The sequence below is a fragment of the Lemur catta genome, chromosome 7 (genome assembly GCF_020740605.2).
Source record: "Lemur catta isolate mLemCat1 chromosome 7, mLemCat1.pri, whole genome shotgun sequence".
Taxonomy (NCBI): domain Eukaryota; kingdom Metazoa; phylum Chordata; class Mammalia; order Primates; family Lemuridae; genus Lemur; species Lemur catta.
This window is the reverse complement of record NC_059134.1, coordinates 21263658-21281640: the sequence shown is the minus strand read 5'-3', so window position 1 is coordinate 21281640 and position 17983 is coordinate 21263658. Positions and strand designations below refer to the sequence as shown.

At 45.0% G+C, this 17983-nt stretch overlaps 1 protein-coding gene across 7 annotated transcripts; it reads left to right on the top strand.

Moving 5' to 3' along the window:
- Positions 1–3177: 3177 nt before the first annotated feature.
- Positions 3178–13554, top strand: LOC123641486 (histone H4 transcription factor). Of its 7 annotated transcripts, XM_045556304.1 has the most exons (12): positions 3178–3289; positions 3460–3717; positions 3900–3967; positions 8249–8439; positions 9897–10126; positions 10386–10497; positions 10681–10833; positions 11334–11411; positions 11499–11619; positions 11706–11844; positions 11937–12061; positions 12591–13554. In XM_045556304.1, the coding sequence occupies exons 4-12, from the start codon at positions 8259–8261 to the stop codon at positions 12967–12969; spliced, it is 1518 nt and encodes a 505-aa protein (XP_045412260.1). In that variant the 5' UTR covers positions 3178–3289; positions 3460–3717; positions 3900–3967; positions 8249–8258; the 3' UTR covers positions 12970–13554. The 7 variants fall into 7 exon arrangements, with proteins under 7 accessions (XP_045412260.1, XP_045412258.1, XP_045412259.1 ...); XM_045556303.1 differs by lacking the exon at positions 3178–3289 and having other exon boundaries at positions 3316–3717; XM_045556302.1 differs by lacking the exons at positions 3460–3717; positions 3900–3967.
- The last annotated feature ends 4429 nt before the right edge of the window (positions 13555–17983 follow it).

Here is a 17983-nt window from a genome sequence, read left to right as displayed (position 1 = left end):
TCCTGTCTGTCCTAGTTACAGAATGTGAGATTTTTTTTTTTTTTTGAGACAGAGTCTCACTCTATTGCCCAGGCTAGAGTGCCGTGGCATCAGCCTAGCTTACAGCAACCTCAAACTCCTGGGCTCAAACAATCCTCCTGCCTCAGCCTCCTGAGTAGCTGGGACTACAGGCATGCACCACCACGCCCAGCTAATTTTTTCTATTTTTAGTAGAGATGGGGTCTGACTCTTGCTGAGGATGGTCTCAAACTCCTGAGCTCAAGCAATCCTCCTGCCTCAGCCTCCCAGAGTGCTAGGATTACAGGCGTGAGCCACCACGCCCAGCCTGAGACTTTTTAAAAATTTTTCAATAGATTTAGGGGGTACAAGTGTTTTTTTTTTTTGTCACATGGATGAATTGTATAATGCTGAAGTCAGGGCTTTTGGTGTACCTGTCACCAGAATAGCGTATATTGTACCTGAAAGCTAATTTTTTGTCCTCCCCCTCCCCCCCTTCATAGTTTCCAATGTCCCTTACACCACTTTATGACCATATATGCCCATTGTTTAGCTCCCACTTATAAGTGAGAACATGATATTTTCTGAAATACTTCACTTGGGATAATAGTCCCCAGTTCCATCCAAGTTGCTGCAAAAGACACTATTTCCTTCCTTTTTATGACTGAGTAGTACTCCATGGTATGTATGTATGTGTATAGATGAGTATACCTCATCTTCTTTATCTACTCATCAGTCAATGGGCATGTAGGTTGATTCTGAATATCAGATATTTAGAAAGAATGGCAGAGTATGGATATTTGGTTAGTTTTTGTATAGTGAAATGCTCAACTCTAGGTCATAAAAACTCAAGAGATTTTTTCAAGCTGTTTCTCCTAATCTAAGAAATGCAACTCTTAGTGTTCACAGAGGAGTAAGTTTTTTTGTTTTTGTTTTTTGGGTTTTTTTGCCAGTAGGACAAGACAGCCAAACACACTACACTTGTAATTTCATAGGAAGTATTGTTGATGGGAGGGAGGGTATTCACATTCTCGCTGTACCAGGGAGTTGAGTAGATTGTACTAAGCTTCCAGTGCTAAGCTGCTCAGAGTTTGGTGGAATCACATATTTTATAGTGAAGAGCCTAATCATGTTTCAAAAATAGGGATTTTTTTTGAAATGAATGAAAAAGAAATTCAAAACATAATTTTATCAAGTTTATCCATTTCACACTTTCAGAAGAGATCCACAGCTTTTAATGAATTATACTTTAAATTTTTGTGGCAGCTTTTAAAGAGCAAATCTCAGTATATTTCTGAATTATCCAGCCAAAATTGTAGATTGTTTTCAAGAGAAGCAGATTGAGATAGAACTAAACTATGCTAGACAGCGTGACATTGCCTTAAATTTTGGAAACATATGGATGTCAGAGCAATCCTGAAATTTTTGCTCTGTAACCTGTGTTTGAGTTTACACAGCTCTGTGAATGAACTTTTTCTTCACAAAATTGCTAAAATAAAGCCAAGAGTCATTTTCAGTGTTGTAAATCTGAATTAAAATGAGGTTGGCATTTCATGAAGTACTGCTATAACTATGCACTCTTGAGTTACTAGAGTTGGCAAATTACTTTTTGTTGCTAGAGTTGGCAAATTACTTTTTGTTACTTTTGAATTATTTTTAAAATCCTGTTTTAAAATAGGGACCAAGGTATAATTCACTACTGTTAAAAACCAAATTCATGCACAAATATGATCTTACTTTTAGTGGCATCTTTAAATTCATTTTACTTATATTGAACATTTAATGTGTTTTCTGATTATACAAATTATATAGCTTTATTTTTAGGTTAGAAAATACAGAAAACTATAATGCAATAAAATATCAACCCTAAGGAACTTTACGAACCCTAACTCAGTTTTAGCCACTGGGCTGTGATGGGATTATAAAGGTGAAGAACACAGATATAATCTCTGTCCTCCCTCACTGAACTAGTCTAGTGCAGAACACAGAAAGTAAACAGGCAAATACAATACAATGTGATAGAGCCGTGTTGGGAAATACAGGAAAGGGCTATCAAGGAAGACTTTTTAGAAAAAGAAGCAACTACACCGAGAGAGACCGTAAGAATGAGTAGCAGGAATCAGTTAAATAAATATGGGAGAAGGAGAAAGGGAAGATTATTCCAGGTAGAGAAAAACAAGTTCAAGGCTTGAGAGATAACATACAGGTAGGTGTGGTAGAAAAACTGAAAGAAATCTGGGGCTGGAGAGCAGGAAATTAGGTCGAGAATGACTCAAGATACAGTTTAAATTGGCAGAGAGGGTCCCAATGCTGAAGGGTCTAGAAAGCCTCAGTGTGGTTTTAGAGCTTTGCCCTAAAGCCAACAGAAATCCTTTGGGTTGTTTAAAGCACGGTGTCACCAAATGTGCTTTTCATAAAGGTCACTTTGAGCGCTCCGTGGAGGATGCTTCGGAGGGAAGCAAGAGGGCACGCAGTGGGACCCCGTTAGACTAGCGCGAAAAGCTCGGCTTGACGTCGTTAATAGACTAGGGTGGGAGCGGTGAAGATAAAGCAAATGGGATGAATGTGAGAGATCCTGTGTTTAAGGAGGCACTTGGCAATGGATTGGATGTTACGGGTGAGAGAAGAATCAGTGATGACTGCCAGGTTCCTAACCTGAACGAGTGGCTGGATGACGGTCGTTCACGGAGCCTGGGAACACAGGAGGCAGAAATTTGGAGGGGAAAGAAAACCTGACACAGGAATACCAATATTTAAGAGATAACAAAACTAACAGATTGACGGATAGAGGTAGGACCTGCCCCCCCACCGTCCCCGTCTAGGACGAGCGGGGCTGGCAGCTCCCGGCAGCGACCCTCCCACGCCCCTTCCTCCGCGCTGCTCATGCAGCCACCTAACTAACGCAATGAACCACGGGAGAGAGACCCCACCGGGCACCCTGCTCGATCCCTGCGCATGCCCATTGAGTCTCGCGCGTCGAGTCTGCGCAGTTGGGGAAATTGAGGCCCCTGAGCTCCCTGCCTACGCATCGCCTGGAGCCCCGCGGCGCGGGTCGGAGCTACCTTTTCCTGCATCCGGTAGCCCCTCTCTCCCGCCTGGGACGCCGAGCCCCACCCACCGTACCCGCCCTTTCCGTGTTTTGGTGCGCATGGGTTCCGCCAGACGTAGCTACCATTGGCTGCCAGTCGGAACTCAGGGCGACGATTGGGTGTCGCTTGCCGTCGCTCAAGTGCCCTGCACGGAGACGGTTTGAGGTGGGAGGAGAGCTGGGCAGACCCGGAGCCGACTGAAGGTAAGCTGGGGCCGGTGCTCTGCGAGTAGGCGTCGCGGGTACACTCTGCGGGGGCTGCAGAAGGCCAGGCTCTTCCCGAGCCACCTTGGCGAGGCTTTCTTTGGGCTCGTGCACGCTGGTCCGCCCTCGCCCGGTCCCTTCACTGCGACTCAAGCCCTCATGCTTTCTAGTCGAATGGCTTCGCTGCCGCCGAGACTCGGTCACCGCCGCTCGTTAGGGGGAAGGATTCCGGGAAGCCCTCGTGTGAGAAGCCAGTGAGACGTTTTGCCAAACGGGACAGTCTCCTTTATTCTCTCCGAATCCTACCCGTCCTTAGAGCCTTGTTGGCCCGGGCTGCACCGCGTTTCTCTCTATCCTGATCTCCCTCGTCGGGAACTTTGTTTTGATTATTGTCTTCGCTGGCCAGAGCCTTATCTCTTTGGCCAATTGTGAGTCCTGAGGAGTTTAGGACCTGAGCCCCTTCTTTTTTTGAATACCATTCAGGGTTTGTTCAGCTTTACAATATATACTCTCTTAAGTATTTGCCAGTTGCTTCTTGTCGTGATTCCTGATTTAAAAAAAAAAGTGTTAGGAATCCCTTGGACTGTCATTTTGTTGGCCTTTTTTGCAGAATTTGTGCTTAGATCGTCTCACCCTCAGAAGCAAAGATACTAATAGCTAACACTTTTTGAATTCTAGGTAAGCATTTTAATATCCATTATCTAGTTCTCAATTCAGTGAGATAGGTATAATCATTTCCATGCTACATGGGAAACAGGTCTGAGTAACTTGCCTGAAGTCACATAGCTAGTAGATGTTGGAGCTTCTTTACCAGAGCGTTGAATCCATCACCGATTGCTGTGCAATGAGTATGCTATTTTACATTTAAGGAAACAGAGTCAGAGAAGCTAAGCGATTTGTCCAAAATAAGGTGGTAAGTTATAGATTTACTTAAACATTGTAAAAGCTCCTAGTTGGTGTATGCTGGCCCTGGGAATAGGACTGAACAGGACACATGCCAGGCTTTCCGGGAGCTTACAGCTTAATTGGAGGAAATGGACAAAATACTACTTGATAAAACATACAATATCTGTGTGGAAGAGGGAATCAGGAGGGGTAAGATAGGCAGATGTAGGAGGAAAATGGAACCAAACTCCCTAGCTTTAAATTTTCTGTCTGAGTGCAGTGACTGACACTTGTAATCCCAGCACATTGGGAAGTCGAGCAGGGAGGATTGCTTGAGGTCAGGAATTTGAGACTGGTTTAGGTAAGAAAGCAAGACCTCGTCTCTACAAAAAAAGAAATTTAAAAGTTAGCTGGCTGCAGGTGGCACCTGCCTATAGTCCTAGCTACTGGGGAGTCTGAGGCAGGAGGTATTGCTTAAGCTCAGGAGTTCAAGGGTACAGTGAGTTGTGATTGCATCACTGCACTCCAGCCTGGGCAACAGAGTGAGACCCTGTCTCAATAAATAAATAAGTTGTCTCCATCACTTCCTAGCCTTGTGACCTTGGGTAAATAACATATCTAGGCCCATTTTCTCCTCTGTAGAGTGGGATAATAATAGTACCTACCTCAGTAGGGTTGTTGTGTTAATGAGTTTTTATAAATATGAAACACTTAGAACAGTGCTTGGCATATAGTTGGTACTTAATAGACAAGAAACTTGAACCCATGTCTTTTGACAGCTGGTCCAGGGACCTCTCCACTATACTAGTTGCTTCATTTGTATTCCTTGCCTGCATATGTCAGAGTCTTATCTGGCCAAATTGTGAGTTCTTAGGAGTTTAGGACCTGGGTCTCTCTTTTCTTGAATATCTTTCAGGGTTTATTCAATGTTTTCTTTTACAATGTGTACCCTCTTAAGTGTTAAGAGGGAGGAGTGTGGACCATATAGTTACTCCGTCCCACATCTCAGGGTAGAAACAAGCAGGACATAAGAAGAGAAAATTAAGAAGGCTGGAAGACAGTGAAAGAGGAAGTCAGAGAGCTTTGTCTTCTCTAGTTAGCCTGCCTCCTGGTCTTACCCGTCAGTCTAACAGCAGGTACATGCTTAGACTATTTGTGCTCAGCACAGTATGGTGACACTAATGGGCATGATACAGTTTCTTCTCAGAAGCATCTTATAATCCAGTTGAGTAAATGAGACTAGAACACATAAAATGACCATCGGCAGCATAAAAATAGGGTTGAGGTTTTATAGTGTCAACTGTACTAGCCATAGAACCAAGAAACGAGCAATCACTGAGGGGTGGGGTAGTTTAGGAAGGCTTCCTAAATGTGATTATCTCCTGATATTTATTGAGCATTGGTACAAAGCTCTGTACTGACTCTAGGAATGAGAATGAGATAGTACCTGCCCTGAGAAACTCCTAGTCTAGAGGAGACACATTCCATTGCTTTGGAACAAAGGCTGTAATGAAGGTGTGTATGGAATGCTGTGGGCAGGAGGTGGGATATTCCAGCTGTATCTGGATGAATGGGGAATGGGGTCACCTAGGAGAGGACATCTGGGTTTGAAGGGTGAGTAGAAGTTGCGTAGGCAGTTTTAGGAGAATGTAGTGCATTCAGGGACAAAGATAATTGAATCAGAGGAAGAAGGAATGAATGGACAGGCGAGGAAGCCAGAGAAGCAGCATGGTGTGGGGGAAAAGAGCATGATCCTTGGATTGGAATAAGGGTGCTCTTACAGCAAATGAAGTGAAGTGTGGAGAGGGCTCACCATAAGGCTGACACACCGAAGCCCTTCAATACCTGTTAGTTTCCTTACTGAGACCTTGGAGAAGTCAGTTGAGGCCAGTTTGAGAAGAGCCTTGCATTTCATACTGTAGGTGGTAGAAAGTCAGAGGAGGTTTGGGATTTTAGGTCTGTCTTAGGAAGGCTTTCCCTACTTTTCTTACCCCAACATTATAAAAGCAGTCAATATTTTCTCCTAATAAGGATTTACGGTTAGTCTGTGAGCAACTCAGCAACTCCATGTACAACCCAGAGTGTCAAGGGTGACCAGATTCTTCTCTGAGGGGGAAAAATGGCTATTTGGGCTCAATAGGTATAGTAGATTCAGAAACCTGTATTGGAGGCATGAAGTGTTTTGTTTTTTGTATTTTCTCTGTTTTTTTCCTCTTAGTATTCAGGAAAGGCTTTTTTCAGAGTTCCCATCTGTCTCAGGTAGGCCAGAGGGAGCAACAGGGTCTACCATGGTGTAGGCAGCAAGAATCAGTGAAAAAGCCCAAGGAGAAGGTGACACTCAGGGGACAGAGTCAAGGCCTCTTAGTGTCCTCTCTCCTCCCAGAAATTTTGCTTACTGTCATCCTCTGTTCTGCGTTTTGCTTTAATGAGGGAAACTATTCTTTTATTGTTCCTCAAAGTATGTTCCTGAAAGTGCCTGCATCAGAACTGAGGTGCTGAATTAAAAAGGGCAGATTTCTAGGCTTAACCCCTGCCTTCTTGAATCCAGACTTTTAGGGGAGGGGCTAGAGAACTTTGCATTTGTGTGCATATTAAAAATTGAGGACCTTTAGTTTTGTGTTCATCTTTCTTCACCAAATATCTGTTATATGCCTAAGAATGCCTGGTACTGTTATAGACACCCAAGGTGCAGTATAAACTAGACAGACGTGGCTTCTTATGTTCAAATGGAATCTACATTTTAACAGAAGGTGTTAGGGGAGTGGTGGAGTAAACCATTGGGTGGGTTAGGCAGAGGCAGGTTGTATGGCGCTTTGAAAGTCTGTCAGGGGACTTGTGACATGATGCAATAAGAAGTAAGGGGCTTCTGGGCTCATCTGCAGACTGTATTGAGTGGAAAGAATATGGACTTTGGAGTCAGCCCAACTTGACCCTACCATACCACTAATATGTGGCCTTAGACAAATCAATTAACCCCTCAAGCCTCAGGTCCTTATCTTTTTGTTTTTTATTTTTTTGGAGACAGGATCTCACTTTGTCGCCCAGGCTGGAATGCACTGGTGCTATCATCACTCACTGCAGCCTCGAACACCTGGACTCATGCAATCCCCCTGCTTCCTAAGTAGCTGGGACTATAGGCGTGCACCACCACACCCAGCTAATTTATTTATTTATTTTTTGTAGACATGCAGTCTCACTATTTTGTGCAGGCTGATCTCAAACTCCTGGCCTCAATTATTAATCCTCCCACTTCAGCCTCCCAAAGTGTAGGGATTACAGGCATGAGCCACCCACACCCTGCCAGACAGGTCCTTATGTATAAATGAAATTAAAAATAATGCCTACCTTATAGGGTGGTGTTAGTAATTAAATGACATAAGGCAAATAAAATGCTTAATATGGTGCTTGACATAGTGTAAAATTAAAACCAAAAAATTTTGTTATCCCCATTTGGTAGAATGTTCAGAAGTTAAGGGTTAAGTTTTTGGCCAAGGTCACACAGCTAGTAGATGGTAGACAGTGGAGCCTGGATTTGAACTCTGGTTCCTGTCCCAGGCCATCTCTTTGAACCTGAGCATTGTTCTACCTCCCATAGGAATAATTCCTTCTTGGTGGGTTGCTCTGAAGCTTTGTGAGAAAATGTCTGTTAAAGTATTTAGCTCAGTGCCTGGCACACACCCAATATTAGGGTTATTTTGTGTTTTTTTTTTTTTTGCCAGCATGTCATAGTTTATTCTCAAACCCTGAAGTACTATATATATCCTTTAATAATCCCATTGAGAGAATTTCATGCTACTTAGAGGGAGTGCTTACTTACATATGGGTGATACTTTCCTGTTTCCATTGTATAGTCTACTTAATAATGTTAGTTTTTGTTCTCCCTTCCCAAGAACACCAGATCCCTTCCAGGGGTTTGAGAAATTCTCCTCTTCCCTTACTAAAAAAACATGGGATTTCTCACAGGTTATTGGAAAAACACCTGCTGGTTGTAAGCAGGCTGCCTGCACAGCCATTTGCCCCCAGCAGCACTTGGGTGGAATCCTTGCAGCTGTGGAGTTCTTCCTTTTCCTCTAGGGTGGAGGCCATGCCACCTCCTGGGAAAGTTCCCCGGAAGGAGAACCTGTGGCTACAGTGTGAGTGGGGGTCCTGCTCGTTTGTGTGCTCAGCCATGGAGGAGTTCTGTGAGCACGTCACTCAGCACCTGCAGCAGCACCTTCACGGCTCTGGGGAGGAGGAGGAAGAGGAGGATGATGATGACCCGCTTGGTAAGGGAACAGGACACAGGAAGGGGAAAACGCTCAAGGAAAGGTGGAAAATCAGACTGTCCTTTCCCAAGAGGGAGAAGGCAGCCTGAGAGAATGGTGGTTTATTTTCCTAATTGTGCTTTTTTTGTTTATAAAAACACTTTAAAATCATTTATAGAAAACTCAGTCAATAAGGATATAAGGAATAAATCAGCTATCCTGCTATCAAGAGGCCATTGCTGACAGTACTTTAGTGAGCATTCTTCTTGACATCTCTCTGCATGTGTATATATATGTTAAATATAGGTGAAAAGCTGTCAAGAACTATTTTTTTACTCTGGTAGTATTTCCATTTTCATTTTTCCCTGCAACCACCAGTTAGGAATACATTTTATGTCACAACCTTATACACAAAAGTTAAAGAAAAAAATACTCAAAACAATATTTATCTTTAGTAAATGCTCTCTGAAATCTTCTGTTTTATTCTTTTAGTTAACAAAAATGTGGTTTGCTGTCCACTAAATTGATTTTACTACCCACTAATGGGTCACAGCAGTTTGAAAAAAACTACAGAAAATATGGAGGCAGCTCTTCTTCCCCCACCCCAAATTCTGTTTTAAGTCTGGTGATTATGAGCTATAACTGATAGTTTCAGAAGTATAATATTCCTACAAAAGAGAAATATTTCTACAAAAGAGAAATTGGGGAATGATTATATTTTCTAAAGTATCTACTTTTCAAAACAAATAAATTTCTACAAAGCATTGAAAATTTGGTGCTTGGAGATGCTAGAGAGGGAGGAAATGGATTGGAATAGTTGGTGGGGCCTTTCTGGAGAAGGCAGATCTTGAGCGGAACATGAGGAGAAGGAGGACTGGTGGCTTCACAAGGAGAAGTGGAAGGTGTCCAAGGTTGGGAGGCAGCATCTTCCTCAGGAGCCAGCAGAAACTCTGAGCCAGAGGTCATGTGTGCTAGCCACATCAGCTATCTCTGAGTTTGTGGCACAGGCCTTACGCACACCGTAACCTCTGCCTAGAGCTAGACCACACTTCTTCCTCACCCATTCATAAATAACTTGTCCTTCAGATCTCAACAACAGGGTCACTTCCCAAGACCACTCCCCACCCTGTCTACATCAGATTACCTCTGTTTAACACTGTTGAATAGCACCATGGATACCCACCCCCTTCATAACCCTTATCACTGGTTGCACTTTTATATTTCTAAGTGTGATTATTTGATTAATGTTCTTTCTCCTTGACTGAAAGCTATGTGAGGGAAAGGACTGGGAGTCTTTACTTGTTATATCCCCTGTGCCTGGCAGGCAACTGAAGGTCATTAAATACTGGTATTTGCTGAATGAACTGGTAATTTCATCAGAATTCAGCCAGCCTCCTCACTCCCTGCTAAGTGCTACAGGTAGAAGGAGAGCTGAGTCTTGGAAAGTATCAGACTTCCTTCTAAACCTCTTTCTGCAGAGGAAGAATTCTCTTGCTTGTGGCAGGAATGTGGCTTTTGTTCTCTGGACAGTTCTGCCGACCTCATCCGCCATGTCTACTTCCACTGCTACCACACGAAGCTGAAACAGTGGGGGCTGCAGGCCTTGCAAAGCCAGGCTGACCTCAGCCCCTGCATCCTGGACTTCCAGAGCCGGAACGTCATCCCCGACATCCCTGACCACTTCCTGTGTCTGTGGGAGCACTGTGAGGTCAGCAGGCAGTGTCAGTAACTGGGGTAGAAGGAAGCTGGGATCTTAACTCAAGATGCCTTGGCCCTTTCAGTAATGCCTTATATTTCCAAGATTCCTGCTAGTTTCTCTCCTCCATTTCCATGTACCTCCTTTCCTCAATCTTTCCCATCCCCACCAAGTTAATTTGGGAGAGAGCCAAGAAGTCCGTTTTGGACATACAGGGGTAAGAGTCCCTCCACCCACCCTCAGTCCTCACCCCAAGTTGCCCCTGGCACAGAGTTCCTTCGACAATCCCGAGTGGTTTTATCGGCATGTGGAAGCGCACAGCCTGTGCTGTGAATACCAAGCAGTCGGCAAGGACAACCATGTGGTGCTGTGTGGCTGGAAAGGTAGGGCTGCTCCTTAACTTCTGGCCTCTAGAAGAAACCCTGGGATTCCTAAGGGGTTAGTGCAGCCAGGGTTGGGGCCAGTCCTGCAGGGCAAGGTTGGATCCTGGCTAGAGACAGACCCGGGGGTACTAGAGCCTACTTTGGGGTTTTATGGCTGGATCCTGACAGGGCTTTCCTTCTCAGGCTGTACCTGCACCTTCAAGGACCGCTGTAAGCTTCGAGAGCACCTCCGTAGCCATACCCAGGAGAAGGTGGTGGCCTGCCCCACCTGTGGGGGCATGTTTGCCAACAACACCAAGTTCTTGGATCACATCCGTCGCCAGACCTCATTGGAGCGTAAGCAGTCAGAGGGGTGGGTGGGTGCAAGCTGCCCTGCTTGGAGTGGGGCTGGGGGCATGTTTCCAGGAGAGACCTGCAACTTGGCCCCCTCTTTTTGGGCTCAGGCACCTCCCAGGGTCTCTTTGCCAATTCAGATTCTTAGACATTGTTACTTAGTATTTAACCATGTGCCACATCAGTTATCTCAGGGAATCCTCACAACAGCCCCATGAGGTAGGCTTCTTATCCCCCTTTTTACAGATGAGGAAACTGAGGCTCAGAGAGGTTAAATCTCTTACCTGAGATCACCCAGCTTGTAAGTGGTAAAGCCAGGATTCTAACTCAGGTTCTCGATTCCACATCCCATGTTCTTTCCATGATACTATGTCCATCCATAGCTCCCTAAGCTCCTTTTTCTCCTTGGGTGGTTCTCTTCTGCCTGGGATGGCCCCCCTCTCCTCTCTGTGCCTCTCTACCATCCCCCACGGCCCTCCTTTCTTCTTCCTGCCCCACCCTAGAGCAACGCTTCCAGTGCTCTCACTGTTCCAAGAGATTTGCCACCGAGCGGCTCCTGCGGGACCACATGCGCAACCATGGTAAGTGCCCTGCTGTCTGCAGCCTCCCTGCCTGCCCTCCAAGCTTCCACACGTCCTCAAATCACAGCCTCCTCTCTGCTCCTCTAGTGAATCACTATAAGTGCCCTCTGTGTGACATGACCTGCCCGCTGCCTTCCTCCCTCCGCAACCACATGCGCTTTCGCCACAGTGAGGACCGCCCCTTTAAATGTGACTGTTGTGACTATAGGTAAGGGGAACCAGGGGCCAGAAAACAGAGAGCTCGTCTTCTAGGGTCCCCCATGCCCTCCAACCCGTCCTGACCTCTCCTGGCAGCTGCAAGAATCTGATCGACCTCCAGAAGCACCTGGATACCCACAGCAAGGAGCCAGCCTACAGGTGTGATTTCGAGAGCTGCAGCTTCAGTGCCCGATCCCTCTGCTCTATCAAGTCCCATTACCGCAAAGTGCATGAAGTGAGTGGGGCTGGTGGTGGGAAGGGCGAGCAAAAGTGTGGGGGACCCTGGGGTGAAGAGCTGGCCTCACTTCTGCCTCCCTTCCCCATCAGGGAGACTCAGAGCCAAGGTACAAATGTCATGTGTGTGACAAATGCTTCACACGGGGCAACAACCTCACTGTGCACCTTCGCAAGAAGCACCAGTTCAAGTGGCCCTCAGGGCACCCCCGTTTTCGGTATGTCTCTCAAACCTTCCCCCCATATTAACTCATATTTTTTTTGTATACCTTTTTAACAAGTTTTAAAAACCTTGAATTTGCTGAGGCTTTGATGTCCGCTGTCTCCATTTAGGTGGTGGAGCAAAGCTTACTCTGATTTTTGAATCCAAGGCACAGTGCCAAACCCAATAAATGGTGCCACAAGTCTTGCAGCCAGAACTAGAGCTAGAGTCTAAGGGTCCTGATCTTAGCTCCATGGACTTTTTATAAATCCTTTGACATTCTTGCCCTCCAACACAGACAATCAATCTTTCTCTCTCTTTGTCTGGGTTTGGTTTCTACATGAAATTTTTCATTTGTATGATTCTTCCCTCTTGCCTTTTCTTCTATATATTCCAATAAAGATCTTTTTTGTCTTCATCTCCCATCACTTGGAATCCCAGAACTTCTTCCATCCCTCGTGTTTGTCCCTTGCTTTGCCAGTCTCCAGGCTATGTCTGCATCACCCTACCTGTGTTTGCTGCCCTTTATGTTCCTGCCTCACCAGGTATAAGGAGCATGAAGACGGCTACATGCGGCTGCAACTCGTTCGCTATGAGAGTGTAGAGCTGACACAGCAACTACTGCGGCAACCACAAGAGGAATCCGGCCTGGGAGCATCACTGAATGAGAGCAGCCTGCAAGGCATCATTCTAGAAACAGTGCCAGGGGAGCCAGGACCTAAGGAAGAGGTGGAAGAAGAAGAGGGTGGGGGCAGTGAGAGGACAGCCCTGTCAGCCTCTCAGGACAACTCCAGCCCTGTTATCCATGTGATGAATCAGACCAACGCTCAAGGCCAGCAAGAGATTGTCTACTATGTGCTGTCTGAAGCCCCAGGAGAGCCCCCTGGAGCCCCTGAGTCACCCTCAGGGGGCATCATGGAATAGCTGAGGAGCCGGAGGTCCAGATGGTGTGAAGGCTGTGGAGCCAGACCGTTCCTACACCAGGCCCCAGAGTTTGAGCCAGGCAAATGCAGTGCCCCTAGTGGGCAGCCTTTGCCAATGGATGCCTTTAAGAATGGTGCCGAGAGCAGTGTGGTCCACTGTGGCCCAGGCTTGCATCATTCTGCAGACTCTAAGGACTTCCCTTTTCTGCCAGACTGTGTTTTGTGGGGAGTCTGAGGAGTTTGGATTCTTCGAGGGGATCCTGGATGTGTTTGTTCTTGTTAAGGGGGGTATTATCAGGCTTAACCATAACCCCCAAGACATGCTGGATGGTGATTAAATCCTCTGTCAACTCACATCCATTCCTATCTTTGGGGGTCCTCAGACCCAGGCATGATGTGTGACTGGTCTCTGCAAGGGCCCTTTCCTTGTCACCAGCCAAGGCATTGAGAAGCAAGTAGCCATTTCCCTCTTAAGGTTTCTCCTACAACTCCAAGGACTTTCATGGTTATCCTCAGGGATGGGATTGGAGGCACTGAGTGTGTGTATAACAGTTGTTTTTGGTAATAAAAGATGCTTGGGCTGTTACTCATTTCTTCTTCTTTATGTTTTGTGGCAGTTAAGTAGGTGACAAGGAGATACAGCTACTCAAAAGAAGAGCTGAATAATTAGGCTTGTTCCCCTTTTAGTGACTGAGGTGGTTTGTTTTTGTTTTTAACTGTTCTGTTCTCCCCTTCCCCCTTTGATGAAACTTCTCTGTTTCTTCTCAGAGCATCTGCTATCTCTGTGGAGATCCCTGTTTGGCCATGAGTGGGTAGTAGCAGCACTATAGAATGGACCAGAATGGGGCTCACCAGGAAGACAGAGTAGCTAGTTGACCGTGGCCACACTCTCAAGTTCTGATTAGAGCCCAGTGCCTCTGGGGTAGGGGTTGTTTACCTGAGGGGCTGTGGGACTGGGAAGGAAGCTGGGGGTAGAGGGTGGATTGGGGATGCCCCTCTCAGAATATCAGGCATTCAAGGGTCCAGGAACCAAGCTAGAAAATTGTGTCTGAATGTGTATCTTCCTGGGGAAAGGATCTGTTTTTTATTAGATTCTCAAAAAGGTTGAAACCCCCGCAAAATAAGAACCATTCTTTAGGCCATTTCAGCCTCTTCTTAGCACCCTGTGTCCATTCTTAACAGTTTCTGCCATTCTGAAGAGGTCAAAGAAATACTCAGAAGTTTTGGATGGACAGGAAGCCACCCCAAAGGATTTCTGGGCCTTTTTTTTAAAGGACCTGATGTAATTCTTAATACAAAAACAATATGTTGCCTATTGTGGAAAGAATAAGGAAAGAAAAATCTCTCCATTAATTCCATCAGCCTTCCTGCTGAAAAGGGATATCAAAAAAGAAAATAAAATAAAAAGGAATTCCATGAGCCATTCACGGAGTTGCTACTATAGTCCAGGCATAGATGCTAAGGTACAAAGATGAGTAAAACCGAGGACCTGCTGTGGAGGGGCTTGCAATGCAGAGGCAAGGAGAGACTGGGTAAACTGCGTGATAGAAGCTTATGGGGTACATTTGGAAGGCTCTAAATGGGAGTAGACAGTGTTACCTGGCAAGGGATCAGGAAAGGCTTCATCCAGGAAAAGACCTTCCTAACCAAGACCAGATAAAGACTCTAAAGGTTTAACTCTGAAAAGATCATGGTGCCCCATTTTTCATAAATAATTTAGAATGAAAGTATTAAACCATGAAGCACATTTGAAGAAGTTCTACGTGATTACTTTGGTACTTAAAACATATACTGTACATATTAACTATCAAAGTCTGTTTCTAATTTTTTCTTTTTTTTTTGGTACAGTCTTACTCTGTTGTCCCAGCTAGAGTGAAATGGTGTCAGCCTAGCTCACAGCAACCTCAAACTCCTGGGCTCAAGCCATCTTCCTGCCTCGGCCTCCTGAGTAGCTGAGACTATGGGTGGGCACCACCATACCTGGTTAATTTTTTCTATTTTTTAGAAGAGATGGGGTCTCGCTTTCTCTTAGGCTGGTCTCAAACTCTTGAGCTCAAGCAATCCTCCTACCTCGGCCTCCCAGAGTGCCACGATTACAGGGTGAGTCACCACACCTAGCCTGAGAACACATTTTTTAGAATTTTGCTGGTGTTATAGGCACTGGGCTTGGGCTGCTGCCCCTTGAGTAATCCAGCAATACTGACTTCATTCGTTCCTCCATGAGCAGTGCCTTCAGGATCAGGTTGGCATCCTATGGAAAGGGCATTCCCCACCAGTCATCAGTCATGCCCACACCAAATCCCATTGCTATCTAGATCTTGGAGACAACAGAAGAGTTTCTGGTCTACTACCATGTGATTCCAGGAGGAAGGCTGACTTGGGATCTTGGGCTCTGTATGTATGAGTTAGAAAGCACTGGACTAGGAGTAAGGGGTTATTGAGTCTGGGCAGTCAGAGGCCTATGAAAGGATGGTAAAGGCTGCTGGTAGGTGAGAGTAGACTCTTGGAGAGAGGAGGGTGCCAATACTAATCTGGCTACCTTAGAGTTTCATCAAGAGTTAGCCCTGGTCCCAGCATCATGGTGTCTGAAGATTAAGGAGACTCCCTGTCTTACTCTTCCTTAAAGGAGGTGGGGATAGGAGAGAAGGCAGGTAGCCCAGGAGTTGGAAGCTGATACTTCTTTTCTCTTACTTGGGGCAAGCCCACAACCTCAGAGAAGGACACAGAAGAACTGAGTGGATATAAAAGAAATCAGTCCAGGTGTGGCTCTTGCCTGTAATCCCAGCACTTTGGGAGGCCAAGGCAGGAGGATTGAGGCCAGGAGTTTGAGACCAGCCTGAGCGACACAGCGAGACCTCATCTCTAAAAAAATAAATTAAAAAACATTACCCAGGTGTGGTGGCGCATGCCTGTAGTCCCACCTACTTGGGAAGTGGAGGCAGGAGGATTGCTTGAGCCCAGGAGTTTGAAGCTGCAGTAAGCTTTGATCGTGCCACTGCATTCCAGCCTGAGTGACAGAGCAAGACCTTGTTTCTGGAAAACAAAAAAAGGAATGTGTCAACTAAAAAGGAAAACATGAAACAAAATGTGAGTTTTGATTTTCCAATATGAGGGAGAAATGAATGATCATGAGGAATAAAATCTTTCATTTCTGTAAAATTATGACCTAGTGAATATGGGCACTCTATGAATGTTAAATGAATTTTGCTCAAGATCGGGAATCAACTGAGGAACACTCCCATTTCATGTGCACATGTACAGTGGCAGAGAGAGTTAAGGCTGGGAGGAGATGGTGAAAACTTTTCCATATTGTACTAAATACCTTGGATTTCTTGGCTGGGGAAGGAATTTGGAGGACAAGTAAGTAGATGAAACTTGGAAAGGAATGGGGATGTCCCTGCCCTCATGCATGGAGCTTAAGGTTAATTTCCTAAGGGGACAAGACCAGAGTATATTTGTAGGCCAAGGGGAAGAAGCCAAAGACAGAGATTTCAAAAATAAAGGAAAGGGGACATCTGATAGAGTAAGACCCCTAGATTTTGGGTGGGAAAGAATATAGAGGACAAGTAGATAAATAAAACATGGAAAGGAGTGGAGATACCCCTTCCTTTGAGTAGAGGAGAGTTGATATGGATTTAGTTTGTAGGAGGTGTGAGGGGGATTTCATGCCTGGTGGTTTCTATTTTCTTGATAAAGTAGGGATTAAAGTTATTGAAGGATAATCTGTTGGATTAAGGAGATTTATAAGAATTGTCAAATTTTAGAAATGCTATCAACACATGCAGTGGTGAAATAGATCAGCTGATGACCCAGCCGAGGTTGAAGATCAAGATCAGGCAGTGGCAACTTCAATACAACCATACAATTTTTACATAGATATAAGCAACCCTGGAACAAAAGCAGAAAACAGAACCACTGTGTGGAACCACAGTGATGCCCCAACAGCCAGGATGTGGATTACACGTGGCCAAGGAGCAGGGCAATTAGAGTATCTGGAGAGGGAGCATGAGGTCCAGACCCGACAAGGAGGGCCTGGGCACCTGGAAAGTGGTACAGTAGTGAGAGCACTGTGGAGGTTCCAGTGAGGCTCTCTGAAGATTAGAGGGCAGAAAGGGAAGGTTGTGGTCAGAAAAGGGATTTTTAAAATTGATACATAATGTACATATTTATGGGGTACATGTGATATTTTGCCACACGCATATAGTGTGTAATGAGCAAATCAGGACAATTAGGATATCCATCAACTCAAAAATTTATCATTTCCATGTTTGGGCACATTCCAAATCCTCTTCTAGCTATTTTGAAATATATAATAAATTATTGTTTGCTATAGTCACCCTACTGTATTAGGGTGACTATAGAGAGTATAGTCTGTCTTCAAAGGGATAGTGTCTTTTTGTGTGCTGATGAGTTTACTGAGGGCTGGCAGCCCCTGGGTAGCTTCTACTGTGCTATTGAATACTAGAACTTATTCCTTCTATTTTTATACCCATTAACCAACACCTTCATCCCCCACCGCACCCCACTACCCTTCCTAGCCTCTGGTAAGCATGATTCCACTCTCTACCTTTATGAGATCAACTTTTTGACCTCCCACGTATGAGTGAGGATATGTGATATTTGTCTTTCTGTGGCTTGGCTTATTTCACTTAACATAATGTCCTCCAGTTCCATTTATGTTGCTGCAAATGACAGAATTTCATTCTTTTTTATAGCTAAATAATATTCTATATGTACTACATTTTCTTTATCCATTCATTCACTGATGGACACAGGCTGATTCCGTATCTTGGCTATTGTGAATAGTGCTACAGTAAACATGCGAATGCAGATATTTCTTTGATATACTGATTCCCTTTCTTTTGGATATACACCCAGCAGTGGGATTGCTGGATGATAGGGTAGATCTATTTTTAGTTTTTTGAGGTACCTCCATACTGTTTTCCATAGTAGCTGTGCTAATTTACATTCCCACCAACAGTGTACTAATGTTCCCAGAAAGGGGACATTTTTAA

Excerpts from the sequence above, each read along its gene's own strand:
- LOC123641486 (XM_045556301.1), top strand. The coding sequence starts at position 8,037 with ATGTTAGTTTTTGTTCTCCCTTCCCAAGAACACCAGATCCCTTCCAGG. Across the intron at positions 10,127-10,385 it reads GTCTGTGGGAGCACTGTGAG|AGTTCCTTCGACAATCCCGA; the intron begins GTCAGCAGGCAG and ends CCCCTGGCACAG. Across the intron at positions 11,412-11,498 it reads GGACCACATGCGCAACCATG|TGAATCACTATAAGTGCCCT; the intron begins GTAAGTGCCCTG and ends CTGCTCCTCTAG.